The sequence below is a fragment of the Ascaphus truei genome, chromosome 5 (assembly GCF_040206685.1).
Source record: "Ascaphus truei isolate aAscTru1 chromosome 5, aAscTru1.hap1, whole genome shotgun sequence".
Taxonomy (NCBI): domain Eukaryota; kingdom Metazoa; phylum Chordata; class Amphibia; order Anura; family Ascaphidae; genus Ascaphus; species Ascaphus truei.
The window spans coordinates 88,491,680-88,512,793 of NC_134487.1; the positions used below are offsets into that span (position 1 = coordinate 88,491,680).

General features: G+C 39.3%; 1 protein-coding gene across 2 annotated transcripts in view; it reads right to left on the bottom strand.

Moving 5' to 3' along the window:
• Positions 1-21,114, bottom strand: part of SYT1 (synaptotagmin 1) — a 905,119-nt gene that overhangs the window by 196,536 nt on the left and 687,469 nt on the right. The window contains exons 7-9 of one of the 2 annotated variants that reach the window (XM_075600187.1): positions 12,222-12,406; positions 5,159-5,299; positions 1,412-1,579 (exon numbers count right to left, since the gene is read on the bottom strand). In XM_075600187.1, coding sequence (XP_075456302.1) covers positions 1,412-1,579; positions 5,159-5,299; positions 12,222-12,406 — 494 coding nt within the window. The remainder of the gene's footprint in view (positions 1-1,411; positions 1,580-5,158; positions 5,300-12,221; positions 12,407-21,114) is intronic. The other variant, XM_075600188.1, reaches the window with a different exon arrangement.

Consider the following 21,114-nt stretch of genomic DNA (forward strand, 5'->3'; position numbering starts at 1 on the left):
TGGTGGGCAATGGGTAAAGTTGCAAAACGTCAAAAATCCTACGTGGTTTTTTTTTTATATATATAAATCAGTTCTGTGGTAATGCATAATATAATACATAGTACCTTTTTTTTCAATGCGTAATGCCATTTTTGATGATTTTTAAAAATGTTCTGATCATCCTTTGGTTGCTATAAAAACCATTTAAAAAGTCACATCCACTTCCTCGTTTGTAAGTTGCACGCACACACACCTTTTTGAGCTCTGCCCTTTGGCAACAAAGTATCACAAACAGATCTGTTGCCATTTTTCCAGCAGCGGACTGTTGATTGCAAAGCTAAAAGCTGTAACAATAATGTATTACACTTAGTAATATGTTACATTGCAGTTGCAGCATTTCACAGACTGCAGCACTGAGTCAGAAGGAACTGAAGAAATTAACGATGGATGACGGTGCATAGCGAATAGAAAGAAGGCTGGACGTGCGACAAAAAAAATACATTTATTCTTCTCTTAAGCAAACATATCTCTGGTAAAAAAGAGAGTCCTCTGCCGTCCTTTTACCGGAAATATGTTTGCTTAAGAGTAGAATAAATGTATATTTTTTTATCTCATGGTCTCACGTCCAGCCTTTTTGTAACCGCTCTGCACCGCCATCCATCGATCTTTTCTTCAGTTGCTACAGTACATTGCCAGCTGGGAGCACACCAATTGGAAACAATCTTCAAGGACGCAGTGCGTGAGTGGAAGAGCTGTTTACTTGTTTTATATATACAGAGCCAGTGTGACATGGTTTGGCCGTGGGGGTTGACTAGGTGATATTGGTGGCAGAGAGCACACTCACACTGTGCTCCCCGATGCCTAAACTCCCTTTTCTCTTCCCATATAATCCGGGCCAGATAGCACATTACCTGTCCACATAGATATGGGCTCAGTTTAAAGCTTCTGCTGTATGTGGACACATTCATCTGCACAAGATTCCCGTGAACATTGTTATTTATCAACAGCCGTCATACATCTATATGATTGCACACTGAAGGTTTTTATAAAGCACTGAATTCGGGACTTGGTCTTACAAGTACTTGCTGAATCAGAAGGAGGCCACTTCGATAGCCCCAAAAGTAAGATATTGGCCGACTGATCACAGCAGAACGAATTAATCGGCAGCTTAGGTAATTATTTCTCATTAAAGCTGCTCACATAGTGCATATAGTAAAACAAAAAGGGGGTTGCAGGACTGCTGCTTTAATCCAGATTTGTAACATTTTGCTTAGGATCTTAAACACAGTTTTATTCTTTATTTTTTCAGACCAAATATTTGTTTCTTTTTGTCAGTTGCTGGATAACTGTTGAGCAGCTCTTTAGATTGGAAACCCATACAAGACAGTTTTTCACACATACACATCACGGTAATACAGTATTAAAAGAATACCTTGAAAGTGAATTGTTCATTGAACACAGGATTAAGGGTTTTTCGGTGGACTTTTGTTTCAAATTTCTTCTTTTTATCTGGCAGCAGGAATAGCTTCACATAAGGATCAGATGTACCTCCCATATCTAAAGCGGGAAGCTCAGCGGCTTGAATTATCCCAACCATCAGCTGAAAATAGAACAAACGAGAACAAGAGCGAAAGATGACATTCAACTTACCGAGCTTTCATAATGCACGTCATGTTTTTCTTTCTGCACCTACAGCTTTTCTTTCTGTAACATTGCTCAAGATATTTATTTTCTTATACAGGAATTTTACAACCCCTTCAGGGGCAGAGAATTCTGCAATACATTGGATTGAGATATGCTGCATATTAATACTAAACATATTTCATCTTTACAAACTTTACAAGGTAGAAAGCGTCAGGTTTTAAAGGAGTTGCTGCAAGAAATGTGTGACATGCTGACAGAGGTAACGTTAGTCACATATGACATATGACATTTACAATGCTTTCTAACATACGTATTTGTTTAAGCAGTTTGTGCAATTTCTCAAAGGAAACTAGTACTGTATTAGTTATATGCGAGTCACTGTCAGCAAATGCAATAGAGCTGCCACAGATCTATTCCGTAGCTGATTAGCACCACTGTTCTCTGCCTGTTATTCTCCACCAATAACCAATAAATATCTTTGACCACTGCAGCTGTATAAACTGCAATCAGTTTCCAGTCCACACGGGGCCCTCTCTGTTGTCCAGACTCTAGTCATGACCAGCTTTCCCTTATACCCCAACCTGGACTGTTTTGGACATCTGCTGTTTTCCCTAACTCTGGACTCTGCTTGTCTATGTATTTGCCTGAACCTCTTGTTTATGTCCACATTAGCCGTTCGCTCCAGTTGCATTCCTGCCTTGTCGTAGTTCTGGAACCTGTTCAATTTCTGTCCTAATTTTTCCTCTGCTTTGGCCACTGGGGACTAGATCTAGGAACATTTGGATCCGCAGCGGATCGGCCACTTACCTTTGGTCCACGGATTTCAGCAGATCAATGTCAAAAAGGGTGATTCACGTGGATTTTATATTATTTTTACAAATACACTACGTGGATTCTGAAACCCGTGGATCGATTTGTAGAATCCAATCCACGGATTCAGCAATCTGTTGGCAATTCTTAAGAATCCACCAACGGATTGCTGAGTCCGCGGATTGGGTTATTCAAATCCGGCCATGGGTTGTATCCAATGGCGGATTTTGATGAATCCGTGTGGATTGTAACGGCCCAATCCATTCGCGGATTTTACACCACAAAATGGATTTTAGCGGTAACATCGGTGAAAAGCCGGAAAACGGATTTGGGCAGATCCGTCCATCTTTACTGGGGACTTCCCATCCTACTTCTTTTCTGAATTCACTTAACTGTTATGGGGAGCACGTACAAAATATTACCCTACAACTCAAAAACTGAACAAGACACAATGAATAAACCGTTCAGCTTTTCTATATATTTTTAGCATCAGAGAATACTTATTTTCACGGAAAATAGAACTTGCATTTGCAAAAAAAAAAACAACAAGCTATTTTGATTTTGTGACATAAAATGAGCACCATCTAAACTATTCTGTCACATAAAAATAAGCGGTACTATAAATGATGTCTGTCCTTTAATTTCCGTTTTCTTTTGTTACCATATTGCTTTATTATTACAGTACATATAGTAATCTCTGATTTTTGGTGAGATAATTTCGAAAGTCACCATTATATATATATATATATATATAAATAAAAAAATTACAATGCATTTCAACAACGGGGAATATTGTCTTAATTTATCTCATTCTGGCCTCATTCTTATTCTAGTTGCAGAATGATGGACCCACAAACCGCACATAACTGTACACATGAAAGACAGAAAAACGAGCCTATGATTTTTACCCAGTGGAGTGGAAAAATAATTCACTTCCTCTACTAAAATATCTGCTTGAAATAAGCTATCATTCTCCTACAGAGTTCTTTGGTCATGCCTCTCTTTGAAGTCTAGTGCAATGCATTGTGCAAGGTGAATGACAATTAGGCTTGCAGCAACCTGAAAAAAAGTTCCTCATCTCTGGATGACGGAAGCACATCATAGTAATTAATGTTGTAGGTCTCTTTGTTGCTAAAGTGGTTACAAATGTATTTATTAATTGGGGGGGAATATTACTCTCAATTTACTGTAAAATATGACACTTCTTATTCATTGGATCTATAGACTCTTGAAAGAAAGAAAACCTACAGCTCATGAAGGGTGTTAAGTGCTGCAGAAACACCATTTTTAGTTTTGGCCAAAGATTATGTGCACTGAGTTTTGCACTGAATAGCTGGTAATCATATAGAGATTGTAGGTGGGATTTCTGTATATTTTGAGATGCAATAATGAATATAAAGGTTGCTTTAAGGCTGTAAAGTTGTGGATATGGGAACAAGCAAGTTGCAACTTCTCACTGCATTGCATCTTTTTTTTTTAAGGATGACAATTACACTGGTCTGAAAATATAGTTTGGCTGCTCCTTTTACAGTACCACTGATATGCTTCTAAGAGCAAACAAAGTCTGAAAGAGGCCAAGTAGATTCCTGAAACTGGTAGTCTCTACCTAAATTGATAACGTATTACAGAAAGGTTTGCATTGGCGTGAGACGTGCCTCAATCATACCTTTGCTGTGCTCTGCAGGGCAGGTGTATGCATACCATAGCAATAACTGCATGTTATTCTTTACTTTAAAATCCCTAGGGCACTCAAACTAGCTTCAGTGTAATACTAGCACAAGACTTTGTATTTGCAATATAGCTATTATGTATACAGTACTAGAATTGTCCCTGCAAACATTTTACACAGTGGGAGAGTTCAATGACTTTCCATTTGACTTTGCAACACTGAAAGCCCGAACAACTGCTTTCTTCAATAAAATTCACAAGTTTGTTTTCATCTATAGAAAAAGCAAAATCTGTTCGTAAGAACCAATTTCTTCCACTTATTATTCCTTGGCAGGCCTTAGCTGTTTGAGGTTTATAAAGTCCCCCATTGATTTAATGCTATTCTAGGAGTACTCAGTGGCCAGTCACAATACAAGAGAACAGAAGATTTGCGCCTCTGCATTCGCAATGAACATTAAGATAAGGCTTTTTTGATCCACCGGCTCCTGAAATACTTTCCATTTCTCTTTGATTTGAAATGCTTTCATGTTTAGTCAGAATAATAAGCTGTTTTTAAATATTGTGCTAAGCATGGTTTATGTCAAACACATTTAAGACATAAAACCATGCATGTGAGTGTGGTGACATCTTATTAATGAGGTGTTACTTAACACCACACAATTGCGTTTTAGAACAATTCAGTTGATGTTTGGAGGTTCTACAGCTGACACATTTCTGCATAAACAAACTACGTATTGATGTCAGCTATCTGAAAGATTTCTTTCTTTTAGTTTTAGGTACAAATGGTTATGGTAAGTGCCCTTTTTTAATTTAAGAACGTGAGCAAGATTGTACAGGTAGTTTGTTAAGTTTAGCAAGCAAGCAAGTGTCATCATCTAAACCAGGGATAGCCAACTCCATTCCCCAAGGGCCACCAACAGGTCAGGTTTTAAGGATATCCCTGCTCAATCAGTGACTGAGCCACCTGTGCTGAAGCAGGGATAGCCTTAAAACCTGACCTGTTGGTGGCCCTTGGGGACTGGAGTTGGCCACTCCTGATCTAAACCAATTTTCCAACCTGATTATTTTGGAAATCATAATCGAGAGAGTATTGAAGCTTCCCCAGCTTCTCATCTTCTTTTGGTTGTTCTTTGTCTTCTCCATCAGTCAAACCAGTCTCTGCATCATCGTCGTCATCATCATCATCATCCTTCAAGGCCTGTAGAAAGAATGCACAGCATGCTTGAGTTGGTGAATGTTATCAGCACACTTCCAGACTGTTAGACTCAATGGGAGGCCATTTCAAGCAAGGACCAGATGATTCCAGTCTTACTTTTCGTCGCGTTTATTCATCTAACATATGTAGTGTAAACATGTAGCCAGCATGCAGCAATAGAGCGATGAAAGAAGAAAATCCTCTTCAGAAAAAAAGCAGGCAGATAATTAAAAATTCTACTAAGCTTTTGTACTATGGGAAAATGCCATCTTAGTTTTAAATAATCTGGTTTGATTGCATTGCTTTTTTAGAGCATTAGTCCATAAACATGCTAATAGATAGGGAGGGTCATATATTTATTCTGAATGGAGAGACTGAAAAATATAAACTCAGGACAGCATGCAATAAATTAAAGTTCAAAGCACAGTTTAGAAAATATTGTTGTCTTTTTTTTGCCTTACAATCAGGTAAGTAAACTTCAAACCAATAAATATATCTCAAATGTGCCATCTACTATTATGTACAGTATATAATTCGAAATAACTTCATGCTATCAGTGAATGCAGGGTTGTGAAGTACAGGTTGTAGTAGGCTAATTATGTAATTGTATTATCAATGTAAAGCTACATTAGGCTGAGCTAAATTCATTTATTAATAAGAATATTTGCAACAAAACTTACACATTGTTTAGATATTAAGTGGTTGCTTTGCAATTTCATTAACTGAAGATTTAATATCCCATGTTAAACTAGTAATAGAAAGCGTATGTGTTCTTGCTGCATTAAAATAACATTTACCATTTTTTTCCTATTTAGTGACCAGACATTAAAGGTTGGTATTTTGGCAAAATCCAAAATCACCAAAGCAGCGATAGTTAGAATCAAAAGCAAATATTGTGCTCTTCCCACTCATGATTTTCTTTATAAAGTTGGCGTGTCATGTTAAAGAAACCTGCTATATACATTCAATGAAAAATATATATTTCCATTTGTATTGTATTTCAAAACATATGTTTTAATTGGTGACCAGTAGAACACTGGGCCAGATATTTATCTTTGTGTTTTGAGTTTGGTTACTTTCACAATGCAGGAATATGAATGTGTTGGCAGCAGAACTATTGATGTGCCAAGAAGCTTTTTGGCAACAAAAAAAAAAGACTAAATAAATAGTTAATGGTGGATGTTAACTAAGGAATATATTTGGCAATGTAATATCTACCTTTTGCCAGACTATTAAATGTTTTCATCACTGTGTTTTACAGTCTTTGGGCACAGCAGTAGTTTTGATACCATCCAACATTCACTCACTATGTAGCCATTTGGTCACTAATAGAAGTATCATTGGATTGTTAACAAACTCATGTTGCCGTAATACAGCCAAGGCACAGAAGACATTTCAAAGACCCTCGATGGTGCCCAGATCAGATATTTTGAAAAAACAGCTTTCATAAGAACTGTGCAGAAACGAATGCTTTTCATACTAATTAAGAATAGAAATTATTGAGAAATGATCATTAAAGTAGCAAAGACACCTGATCAACCAGTTCAAGCTATGTGGTCGAGTAAACAACGCTCGCTAATAAAACCAGGGTTAGAAAATAGAACACATCCATTCTTCAACATAATAGTTGCATGCTTTCCTTCTCACTAGAAGGAGAAGACACAGTATCCATCTATCTGGGAAGTGACATTTTTTTTTACTGCACCAACTACTGAATACATTTTTTTTTAAAATTAGGCAAGAGGAAGCATTTTTTAATTAACAATATAAGGCATGTTTCATGTTATCCCTGAGAAAGAAACACATTAACAGGAGACAAGCAAGCGATATAATTATGAAATCTAACAAGGGGGGGGGGGGGCTTAGGAAGTCTCCTGTTGATATTAAGACTATAGGAGTCATACAGTTCTTTGCAGTTTCCCCCCCCCCCCTGGTAAGAATCAGGGTTATGTGTGTACCAAATACCCCATTTATGGAGAGACTGAGTTGATGTTTGTTGCTTTAATTATCACTCCTATGAGATGTGATCATTGGTGTAAAATAAATAGAAACAAATGTCTGGGTAGTGACAATACCTAGCTGTCCGTGTGGTGTTACCATCAAGACCTTTTACCAGGTCATTTTAAATGACACCAGTAACAAAATTAATACTAGCCAAATGATTGATTTGCAAGGACTCCTCTTCCTTAATGTTATTTTTAAGTCGGAAGCACTTATTCCCATGATCTGTTATTTATATTATTTGTTATTTATATGATATGTATTACTACTGTGAAGCGCGATGTACATTTATGGCGCTATATAAATAAAGACATACAATAGATATAAGTATAATAAAATTAGGATGGTTCGCAGCAATCACATGACTAGCTTTCTAATGCAATTCTAGTTGTATTTGGGGGGAATACATCTATTTAGTTTTGAATGAAATCAATTTAGTTCAGCCTCTTGATGTATTAAGCAGTGTTTAAGCAGTGGATTAATCTCAATTCAGAAGCCCCAGCTGTCAAAGCAACTAATCACAGAATGTTGTAGCTGTCTATGGTGTATCCAAATAGAAAAAAAATCAACCTACCGCAAGTGACAATCCAGAACAGTCATGAAACACAGAAAAGGAGGACAGAAGGAAGAAATTAAATCAAGACAGTCACACAAACATTAGCAAGTACTGAACCATGGAAAATGACCATTAGATATCATCTCATATACAGTTCATCCTCTATACTCAAGTAGTATTATTTACAGAGTGCATTTCATTGTTGGACACTGCTGGCATGCTGCAAAATATTTTATTTATCATCAAATATGTATAAAGCAGGTTTTCACATTAAAAGGTAAGTTATATGTGCAGTGCTACATGCATTGCCACTGATGTATAGGACAATTATAATTTTATTAAATGAATCATTTTGAAATTCCATTTATTTATCACTGTATCAAGGTACTTTATTTCAATTTCACCACATTAACAACAATGAGTGATTGAAAGCGTTAGAAATGGGGTTAGATGTGAGATTAGTTGCCCATTCCCTACAATTTAATGGGATGTCTCCATTTTTGTGTCTTGCTATAATGTGCTTCAACTTTTTGTAATGAATTGAACAGCCAGGTCTCATCTGGCACAAATACTGTCTAACCAAGATAACTCTATCAAACGCGATCAGAATGTTTCTTGCATATGACATAAATTCTTAAGGACAGAATTCTAAATTAGTGGCAGACTTGGTTAATGCAACGTGTTTGATAGATAGCCTCAATCTGACTGTAAATCCTTTTGAAATTCTTTACACTATCAAATATATATGAGTCATTACTGTGAGATTGAAGAGCTAAGCAGATATCTCTGCAGCTAATGTGGACAGAAATATGCTTTCGTACCAATCAAATCATATTCGTGGCCCCATTTTCCATGCTTTCTGCTAGTTTCTTTAGTCTTATAGAAATATTGTACTTTGCATGTCACAGTTTTCATTTGGGAATGTCACATAACCCTCAGGCAAATAAAATCAATATGTGATCTTTTGTCATGACAGAGTGGTGCTCTCACCTGTGCATCCTCAATCAGTATTTGAACCTCATCATTGTGAATCATAGAAACGCACATTTAAATCATGCCATGATTGCCTCTTTTCAGAGGAGCCTTCCATTTAGGAACACATTAATTACTAAACTATAGCTTCTCATTCCTTTTTGTTTAGATTCTAGAAAAACATTTCCCCCATTGCGGGTGTGGACTTAAATAGCCTTTAGCCCTATGCATATAGGGGGGAGGGGGAGAGGCATGACTGGAAGAGCTAGGCTACACCTTCCCAGTTGTCTTACTCTTTGCGCCTTCGGGTTGGGTTGACGCACCCTGGGGGTGGATTTTGGCTCTAGGGACGGTGTTATAGGTAGCAGGCCGAGGCGGGTAAGTCATTCCATGCCTTACACTTGCAGAGTACCCTGCCCAGCCATCCCCATTTTTTGTTGATGTTGTTTGATTTTGTGTGGGGAAAGAAAAAAGAGAAAGCGCACAAAACGCCCATAGAGAAGCGCAGTTTTAATTTAAAAAAATACATAAAAAACACATATGGTTTTGCACTCACATGGTGTCTATAAATAAAAGCCTTCACACTTTTAAGGGGAAGTGTGGCGCCCACCCAGAGGATCCTGTCACGTCCTGTAGTCTCTGGATCCTTATGTCCATTTGCTGCTGTGTACTCAGTCAGTGCAGTTAATGCCGGCTCTGCTGTAACATCACCAGCTGTGTGATATACTGTACCTCCGCAACATTTTCAGACAACCAGAGAGACCAGGACTTCTCTCAGGAGTTGGGCTACCGTGCAAACCCCAAAATAAACCAGTGTTTTGATAATTGAAGGAGGCTTGATGCAGTGGTATAACAATTACTATCTCAATGCTCTAGGCCCAAGTCCTGCCTTTGCCACTAACACTTTGCAAATGTGCCCAAGTCACAGGACCTCCTTCTGCCGCAGTCATTCAATTGTAAGTGGGGTGCACCAATATTTTGTCAGCATGCCCTATTTTCCCTGGAGGTAGTCATTCAAAGAGAGAAGCTGAAATTGACTCCAACTTGACAGGCTGAAAAAGTTTTTATTTTTTGCACCTTTTGGCAGAGAGCATTATAAATGCATATAAAAGGAGTACCCCCATATAGCTTTCATGGTTCAATCACTCAAATAAATAGAATTTAAGGCATTAAAACTGAAGTTTTAATGAAATAATAGCTCCTGCGGAACTTACTGTATAGTGGAAAATGGATGAGTGAAAATGCAATCAAAAGGTAAGATTGCTTCTAATCAGAGAGGTAAGAAAACTATGACAAAAACAGACTACTCACATGAGTATCAAATAAAAAAAAGTATACTTTAAATTTCAATGTGACAAACATACAATGCTGATTGAGGCTTTCCCAAGAAACAGAAATGAGCAGCAACATAGTAGCTGAAGCCATTCATATCCCTCTATGTTGTTGGCAGTGGGTGAGTAGGAACATTTATATTTTTTCCTAATGGTACGGGACGGGTGTACTTAAGGAGCTGTAGCTTTTAAAATCAATGGCTTTAATACAGTAAGAACTATTTACTTTAGTGCTGCACCAAAAACATTGTTGTAATAGTAGTTTGCCGAAAATGAAACAATTGTCTTCTGACCATGACCGATGGCTACTTAATCCACACAGAACTGTGTTAGTATCAATAAAATGGCTCTGTAAATAAGTTGGAATTTCAATAATACGGTCACAGGCATTTTTAAAGGGAGTTTATATATATATATATATATATATATATATATATATATATATATATATATATATATATGTGTGTATATATATATATATATATATATATATGAGTTCACCTCTTTCTTAAGAAAAAAATGGTTAACTTTTAATAAATAATTCAGTTGTCTTCAAAAAACACCACTATTTTGAATATAAGATACTTTTTCCAGGTAACAAACATAATACATTACAGAAAAGTAAATAACATCAAACAAGACAAAATAAACATCCAGTAGATAAGTTAAGGAAAGCAATACCTAATAACACACTGTTAGTAAAGTACAGAGAGAGTAAAGTCCACACCAAAACATATTGCACACTAATTAATCTGTTACAATTAGCAGAAAACCACAGTACTTCATTTAGATGAAAGTTATGCATAATCAAAATCCTTTAACATTGAACATAAGTTTAAACCAATAAATGTGTTTTATTGACTTACTGTAATCGTAGTTAAACTATTTATAATTAATTGGAGCACAGGTTAAAAAAATGAAGCAGAAATATGTGTGGCTAATGTTTTTACACATTATCATTTTATTAATTAAACAACAAAATGATTTTGGTACAAATACTTTACATGATATTGTGTCTAAAAAAAAAACCATTAGCCACATCTAGTGCTAAGAAGTCACTGAATAAGGCACAAAATTATTTCTAATATTCTCTCTTCATTTCAAATACTGTAAGATGTGATGTATGTGTCGTTCTTTTTGTTTACAATAGTGGCAACTAAAGTATGGCAAAGACACAACCGATTAACATTGCAGTAACATTTTTGCATGTTTATTTTATAATAAAAAAGCGCATATATTTTTATAAGAATACTTTTTAATATTATACTTTCATAGACTATATGACAAAGGCACATGTTGTATGCATGAGTCTAGTTATAACTAATGATTATATATCTTTCTTTATATATTTTTTTAACCTTTATGCATAACTTTGTAAAAGTTTTTAAATATAATGCAAATGTGTTTGATCGACAGGTACAATACAGCACAGAAGCACTGTAAAGAGCATCATTTTAAGATCCTTTACTTTATAAACGATCCTCAATAGGTTATTGTTTAAAAAATGATGAATCTATATGTAATCCTATTCCTATGGATCTTGTAATCTTATTACGGTGCATGCTGACGTTGGATGTGCAATATATGATCAGAGGGAGCAATGGATTTTTCTAAAGTCTCCGACCTGCAAAACTGGATCATACTGTAGTCAGTGCAAACAATAGCACCCTATTTATCAAAATAAAATAATGGGAGTTTTCCCTGTGATTTATCTGGTGCATTTCTTTTGCACAGGTTTTGTTCCAATTTTGCAGCTGGGGGCAAATAACCCCAATTTATCTGTCGCCTTCTGTTAACCTGATGCAAAAAGGGAGGAGATGTATCAATAATTAAAAAAAATCAAACTAAAGGAAAGGGAATGTTTCACTGTATTTGTTTTGATAACTTCAGTATATACAGTAAAACCTCATGTATAGTATATTTAGAAAGAGCATTGGAGGATTGGATACTAATGTTGTGGAAAAGATAGTATAGAAGGTGATGGTTAATTAACTGAAAATGTATAAAATGAACGACACTACATTACATTTTACACTAAAAAGCACAGAACATGTGTCTACCTTACCTGGTCTTTCATGGTGTTCCCTACATCTTTAACATCTTTCATGTTAATAGCATTCTTTCCACCCTTTTCTTTCCCCTTCTTCTTGTTCTTCTTTTTGAATAAACATTTCTTGCAGACACAAAAGCAGCAGGTAAGAATCAAGACGACTGCAACTATGGCTATTGCTATTAAGGCCCAGGGTGGCACTGAAAGACACAAGCATAGCAGGATTTGTTCCACGTGTAAAAGCAGCAAATACTGTACTTTCAAACGAGTTAACCTGAAAAGTGAGCTGCAGAACTATGGCAGATACAGCATTAGATTTCTTTTAAACAAATTCATATTTTTTATTCGATAAATGCTATTTATCTTACACCACAAGTCTTAAATACATAGCTTCACACGCCTTCCCTTAAATACATAGCCTCACACACCTTCCCTTAAATCCATAGCCTCGCACACCTTCCCTTAAATACATAGCCTTGCACACCTTCCCTTAAATACATAGCTTCACACGCCTTCCCTTAATCCATAGCCTCGCACACCTACCCTTAAATACATAGCCCCACACTCCTTCCCTTAAATACATAGCTTCACATGCCTTCCCTTAATACATAGCCTGGCAAACCTTCCCTTAAATATATAGCCTCACACTCTTTCCCTTAAATACATAGCCCCAGACTCCTTCCCTTAAATACATAGCTTCACATGCCTTCCCTTAATACATAGCCTGGCAAACCTTCCCTTAAATACATAGCCTCACACTCCTTCCCTTAAATACATAGGTTCGCACACCTTCCCTTAAATACATAGCCTCGTACATCTTTCCTTATATACTGTAAATAGCCTTGCACTCTTTCCCTTAATACATAGCCTCGCACATATTCCCTTAAATATATAGCCTCGCACACCTTCCCTTAATACGTAGCCTTGCACACCTTCCCTTAATACATAGCCTCGAACACCTTCCCTTAATAATAAGCCTTGCACACCTTCCCGTTAATACACAGCCTTTCACACCTTCCCTTAATACGTAGCCTTGCACACCTTCCCTTAATACATAGCCTTGCACACCTTCCCTTAATACACAGCCTTGCACACCTTCCCTTAACACATAGGGGGTCATGCACTAAGCAGTGATAAGTGGGTTTTCTGGGTGCTATGCACAAAGCAGTGATAAGTGCTTTTAAGTGAGATTCATGCCTTTATAGCGTGATACTGCCTGTTGTGAGATTCACAAAGCAGTGATAACACTGCAGTATCGTGCTATAATGGCATTTTTTTCCCACTTAAAAGCACTTATCACTGCTTTGTGAATCTCATAGCAGACAGTATCACGCAATAAAGGCATTTATCTCACTTAAAAGCACTTATCACTGCTTAGTGCATGACCCCCATAGCCTTGCACACCTTCCCTTAATACACAGCCTTGCACACCTTCCCTTAATACATAGCCTTGCACACCTTCCCTCAATACACAGACGTGCACACCTTCCCTTAATACATAGCCCTGCACACCTTCCCTTAATACACAGCCTTGCACACCTTCCCTTAATACATAGCCTTGCACACCTTCCCATAATACACAGGCTTGCAGACCTTCCCTTAATACACAGCCTTGCACATCTTCCCTTAATACATAGCCTCGCACACCTTCCCTTAAATACATAGCCTCGCACACCTTCCCTTAAATACATAGCCTTGCACACCTTCCATTAATACATAGCCTTGCACACCTTCCCTTAAATACATAGTCTTGCACAATTTCCCTTAATACATAGCCTCATACATCTTCATGTTGACAGAAATACAAAGAAATAGTATATCGATATGTTTCATTATCTCAAATTGATAATTTATTATAATGTTTTGAAACACACCCATTTGTGACAGGATTTGTGATTTAATGTTAAATCCAACAAGGGCAGTGTCTGTGACATAAGTGGTAAATATAGCTGAGGTAAAGGAGCTAGTGTAACATTCTTTTATTATGCTAAAGTGTTGTCAAAGACAAAAATGAAAATTCATTTGGCCCATATTTACTAAGCCCTGCTACTACATAAGACTACTAATTACGGCCATTAGGGAGCAGTGCCACTTATTAAATATAGCCCTTGATGCATGAACATGTGTAAAGGAACAGAATTGGCAAATATGCTTTCTTAAATATGGGGCTAGGAAACACAAAATGGGCTAATTTGACATCATAATCGTTTTTTTCTTGTATATAGCGCTGACCGTGTATGCAGCGCTGTACATAGAATTTTGTAGGCACGAGTCATTGCCCCGTGGAGCTTACAATAAATGTTTTGGTCGCTTAAGCACAGGGAGGTAAAGTGACTTGCCCAAGGTCACAAGGAGCCAACACTGGGATTTGAATCGGGTTCCCCCGATTCAAACTCAGGTCCAATGTTTATTTAAGAGTCATTGCCTTTTCTCACTGAGTCACTAGTTCAGCTACAGTGCAAGTGTAGCAAAACGTATTAACCCTTCAAGTGTCAGAGGAGCTGCTGTACCAGAGTGCAAAGCCCCTCCAGCACTCTTGATCATGTGATCACTCCGTCACTGATGATGGAACAGAAGAGGAGCTCTCCGGTTCCTCTCCTGGTATGTTCCCCACTGGAGTGCAGAACGTAGTCTCCTTTAGAAAAACAAGCAGGTAGATAATGATGTACTACATCATGGAACCCCTGGAGTTCCAGACCCCATAACGTACAGTAGTAGCTTCATCATACGGTACCCAAACGGTTCAATGGTGGCCTAAAGGGTAACTGGGTGCATTATTCACCTATTTCATTCTCAAAATGTACTGCACCAATTTTAACAATAATGATGACGTGGGTTTACTAAAAGTTTTACCATAATCATATTTCTAAGCCAAGAGTTATACGACTTCAATTTCACACAGTTGGTCAAGAATATGTCAGCAAGATGCATTTATAACATATATGTATATGCAGATGTACAGTAGATATCGACTTAAATAGTACTGAGTGCGGTTCATAGTGTTACAAGCTTACTGAAGTGTCCAGAAAGGAGAAACCACTGTCTCAGTTTAATCTAGTGGCTAAATTAAAAACATTTTTTAAAATAATATCTTAGAGTGTAATTAGCGTCTTTTTTTTAAAAGAAATATTTAATCATCCTTAAAGTAATTATCTTACTTATTTCTATCTTGTAAAAAAATAAAAATAAATCCCATTTTGTCAGGGACATTGTCACTAAGCTTTGCAGCTACTGTATTTAGGACTATCTAGTTGACGAATAATGGCACAATAATTACTAAGTACACAAAAGAATAAAACTAAGTGTAACCAGGTCCCCTCTGGTCCCCCAGTCTTCCGTTCTCCACCCCTTTCCTCCGATGCCAGGGGGATGTTGCAGGGAGGGCGACAGGCTCGCCGGCGTCCTCCTTTGCAGGGCGCCGCCATGGTTGGTGTATTTGCGCACGCGCGACGGTTCGTGCATGGGCAACGCGATTGGAGATGGGCAGAGGTGGTGCTCCATAGCGCAGGGACATCCCCAGTTCGAGCATGCGCAGTTGCAATAGGCGGTGGCCATTACAGAGTCGTGCATGCGCAATGTAGATCGCGCACGCGGCCCCAATAGTAAAGAGGTCCTGCGGGGCTACATTACCCAGAAGCATCTGGGGACTGCCCATTCACCCCTATCACCTGCTGCATTACAGCCAATATGGCTTACAGATTCTCCTGCTGCAAAGGAGTCAGTGAGCTGGGACACAGACAGGGGAGGGTGTACATGTGCAGGCAGGCGAGTAGCCTCTGCACTAGGCCAGAGATCTTCCCTAGGCCCCAGCTAGGCCCTACTCAAATAATAGTGTGTGGTTGCTACAGGGACAGGCCCTTAGGTAGGGACCCTGCCCCTTTAGTTGTTTGCTAGTTTAGGGACACAGCCAGAATGCTGCGCAGCCCTGAAGGTTGTGGTCTGGGACTAGACCCTGTCCAGTTGCAGAGACGGTTTCCACAATGGGATCATCCTACAGGACATCATCCCACACGGAGGTGGAATCGTCGTGGGATCGGCGGATCCACTTATCTCCACGTCAGCGCGCCCGGGTGTGGACACACCCGGCAGGTATCGTTATATAACAAGTGCACCAACTATATCCTCATCTAGTACGGGGCTGATCACGCCTATGGGGTGGGGTGTGGGACTTTTGGGACTTTGGGTATGTGGTGTGGGGTGAAGGCCCTCCGAGGCATTGGGCAGTTGTATCTCTAGTCAATATAGAGTCTAGTGTTTAGGGTTATCTGTTATATCTATGTTCAGTAATTGCCTTTCTATTTTTACAAAGCTATGTGTTCATTGTGATTGTGTCCTGTGAGGGGCTGCTTCCACTCTGCTTGGATCCCTCACAGGTGGAGGTGCTGCACCATATAGTAAGTGATACACCCCAGGCTCTCTGTGGCATAGGCTTAGGCTCCTGTGAGCCAACAGGTAAAGGGCAGCACCAGTAGCATAATTACTTCCTACCCCCAGATCTCACTTAGGGGTGGGGGAAGTACTTAGGGGTGGAGGCTCTGCTGAGATAAATCAGGACAGGCTTCCAGCGAAGCAAAACTGGAAGAGTAAGATTATACTTCCAGAGCAAGTATTGCAGAAAAAGGGAGTCTAGGTGTAGTCAGGGGGTCCCTGAACCTCACAAAGCACGACCTAAGACTAACCTAAAAGAGGTGAACAGAGTTGGCAGCTGAGCTATAGCTGTTCTAGTTCCCTTAGGCGAGTGATCCTAGGATGCCTGAAGGAAGTATACTGGGTAACGTGGGTCAGCAACTTCTGGAGAGGGTCTGCGGTACTGACAGCCAAGAGGAGGGACGCCCATGCTGCGGGGGAGAAGCCCCCCAAAAGCACTTCTAGTCGGTAGCCAGTCTATCACTACAGAACACTTGACTGGACTGTCATCATGTGCAGTGTACAGAGTTTTGACTAGCCTGGGGTATGTTGATTTATCACTGGTTAGAGGCTGAAATAAAGTGCAGTGTTGGAGTACAGGACCTGGTACTTTAGAGGTTTTCAGGTGTTTAATTACTTCTAACACTCCTCAATAGAAAAGTATCTTTGAAGCTGCTCCCTCTCCTCCCCACTAAACCTAGGAAGGCCAGAGTCCTCTAGGAATTCCCTCAAGGCCCGCTCTGTTATGACTCCATGGACGACCTTATCTCCATTATAGAGCTCCTCATAGTAATTTTTGAACTCTTTCATAATTAATTTACTTGACTTTTTACAATAGTATGTATGTAATAGTTGGCTTGTCTATTTTTGATTTGGTTTGCTAGCATGGTATCTGGCTTGTTTGCTTTATCAAAAAACTTCCTCTTTGACCAACTTAAAGAGTTCTCAGCCTGGGAGGTAAGTATAAAATTCAACTCTATTCTCACATCTTTTCATTCCTTTAGGATGTCTGCTCTCCTAGTTCGCCTATGTAGGTCTGAGTGCTTCTGTAATTTAGCCTGTAATTTCACCACTTTTGCTTCTCTCTCCTTTTTGCACCCTGCTGCTATGTTGTTGAGGGTACCCCTGAGCGATCCCTTATGAACTTCCCAGAGTGTTAGGTGGGAATCCCCACTATCTTTGTTGATTCTAAAAAAATGGATCTATTTCCACATTGAGCATCTGGAGTACCTCTGGTATTTTAAGAATTGACTCATTCCACTTCCAGTTTGCTCCTGGTCTGTCTAGATTAATTTGGGAGCACCGTAGTTCGATTGGTGCATGATCTGACCATGAAATATCATGGATCAATGTATCGGAGATCTTTTGGACCATTCTGCTATAAAAAAGAAGTAATCTATTCTGCTATAGCAATCATGAAGGTGGGAGTAGAATGTAAAATCCTTTTCTCTCGGATGTAATTCCCTCCAGATATCAGATAGTTGGTTGTCTCGCAACCCACGTATGAATTTGTCTGTGTTTTTTTGCCTTTGGGTCGAGCTATCTTGTTCCGGATCTAATACTAGGTTGAAGTCCCCTACCAAAATAGTGTAGCCCTTCGATACTCTGTCCAAGGTGTCAAAAAAGGAGGTAAAGAATTGCGGGTCGTATTCACAGGGAGCGTAGATCATGGCAACTGTTAAATATTGGCCCTGGATCTTGCCTACCAGGATTAAAAACCTTCCATCCCTATCTCTCTTAACTTGCTCAATCACTAACAGGAATCTATTGTGGAGCAAGATTGTTACTCCCCGCTTCTTAACATTGGCGGATAGATACCACTGCCTATATTGTTTAACAAAGTATTTCAGGTAATTGGATGTGCTAAAATGCATCTCCTGTAAGAGGATGACATCAACTTTCTTCTTCCTATAATCTCAGAAAGCCATCTGTCACGTGCACGGGTTACTCAGGCCTTTCCCATTGTGTGATATGATTGTTATAGACATTTGAATGTGGGTGTAAGTCTGCTTACCTCAATTGCCTCCACATTAGGACCGCACAGGAGCCTCCGCGACCGTCGCAGACCTCTAATTTTCATCATGACCTTCAAGACAGACTGGGAGGGGGAGGGGTACCAAACGTACGGAAAGGATGGAAAAACAGAAAAACTCTACCCGAGTCAATGGGGGCCACAAGTGACCTAGACTCGTCTTCCCTTGGAAAAAAATTCCCCTCTAAGCCCCAACATAGTAGGGCCTAGGGTACCAGATGTTGAGGACGTCTGGCATCCCAAAGGACTTTATTTATTAGTTTTGTTAAATAAATCATGACACGTGTAATATGTCATGTGTTGTTGTTCATCTGAGGTTGTATTTACCTAATTTTAAGACCTGCTAAGGAACAGATGATGTAAAATTAGGTCCTGATATGTAAAACCATAGAATTCAAAGAGGGTGTACTTTCTTTTTCACACCACTGTAAATAAAATAATAATTCAGCTCTATCGGCATATATGTATGGCACAAGATTCACCTTTTTGCCCTTTGAGTGCCAGAAGACCGGTGCCACTGGGCCTCCGAATATCAACCACATTGCTTGTGGTAGAGTTATTATGGTTGCAGGCAGACCCAGCTAGGATGTGAACAGAGGGGGAGGATACTCCACTTCCATTCCGATCGCGTTCACCGCTCCAATGGACACAATCTCACCCTAAGAAACAAGCATTCCTAGCATAACATACCCTGTATGTTATAGGGCCACTTCAGTGCTGGCCCTCAGGACATTCAGAGTATTTCTTGGGGCACTCAAAGACTTGACATGCAAGTCATCTGAATTTGTTAAGACAAACTATACTACAACAGAGTCCAGTTACAAAACAAAAGAACAGGGCTAGCATGGCTACAGTTTATTTATTTTTCCTATTTTGTTTTAGCAAAGATATGGATGGCAAGCAGGGGACCATTTTTCGCTTCTGTAAATAGGGAGTTACCTTCAAAAAGCCTCTGAGAAACTTTTGGATTATTAAAAAATCCGATTTAAAAAGTCAGTCTGTTTTACTGGCGGTTTACAGTATATTCTGGGGCCAAAGGGTTTAAGCTGGGTAAAGTATGGCCAGACAGCCTAACTAGTTCCTTTTACAAGCACCACAAGTTCTTTGTCTTTTCTTCACTTTATTGAAAAGCAGCAGATATACAAAGTTACTTGCAGATGGTAGTGTAGTGAGAGAGAGCTTCTCTACAGTGAGGGTGCTTATAGTGGGGAAAAAGTAAAAAACGATACTCTTACCAAGAGGTGGAAGGCATGAGTTGTGCTTACTTAGCCTGCTTATGTAGAAAGAAAGAAAATGGAGGGTGTCTCACAGGAAGAGAGACTGGGCTGAGTAAACTCTGAATACAGGCAGGGGGCAATGGAACAATCCACTATGCCAGGGTAATTAAAGGGGTTGTTATAGCAACCAACACCAGAAAGCTAGGTGATAGAGAAAATATCTAAAAGTATCCATTTCCATCTGCACTGGGAATTATAACTGCAGGGAAAGTACTTCTAAGTAAAGGGCTATCAGGAAGAGCTGCAAAGAAGGGGTGGGGAGGAACAGGGGGAGCAGAGATAGATAATCCTGTTCCAGGACACAGTATGTAGTTCTTTTGTTAGCGGTTTAGTAAGATTGCAAGTTGATTTATTAGACTCAAATTATCAACCCACACAGGTTAAGTAATAAACCAATGTTTAGAAAATGATTTCTCAAAAAATAAATCAGTTGAGTCTTAAACATGTATTCAGTATAAAAATCTAAAATAAAGGCAAATTACACAAAATATATTTTTTAACTACATAAGTGGACAACATTTCTACAGAATAATATAACTAGTATGTGGGATAGAAAATATAACATGCCTATTGCTATTATTGTCTGCCAGACTTCCTTTTTTCCCATTGCAACACGCCTATGTATATATGTGTATGTGCCTAGGTGATACCAGGACTTAACCTGCTCTGCTAATCAAAATATCAAATGTATTAATGGACATGCCCTCTGGTCAATGGCTGATAGCAGAAAAAAGGACTAAGACAATAGGACACTGGGAAGGCATGTCATTGAAAGAGGTGGGGATATAGATAGGCTTGGAGGAGCATTTGAGAGGGGGAGACCCGCGAGAAGAGAGAGAGGACCTGTCCTGAGGAGTCCGACGTGGTTGCAGCCTAGCAGGAGAGCACTCATAGGAGAAAGGGCCATCTAAAGGGGGGGGAGGAGTGGAACAAGTGTCCTGGACTTGGTGGCTGCGGGGGGCCTTGACAGCTGATGCTCGAAGTTGGGACCCAACTTCTTTGCCTGGCTGCCGGTCCTCTCATTGCTATTGTGTCCCAGCTCTCCCCAGCCACAGGCCTGTCTCTTCCTCACTTTCTCTGCCTCTCTCTGACCCATGCCAGAGACCCTCTGCCATCAGCGCGCATCGGCATGAGAGAAGCTCGGTGTGGGAGAGTGAGGATGGACCGCAGCTGCAGAGAGCTGGGGCCCGAC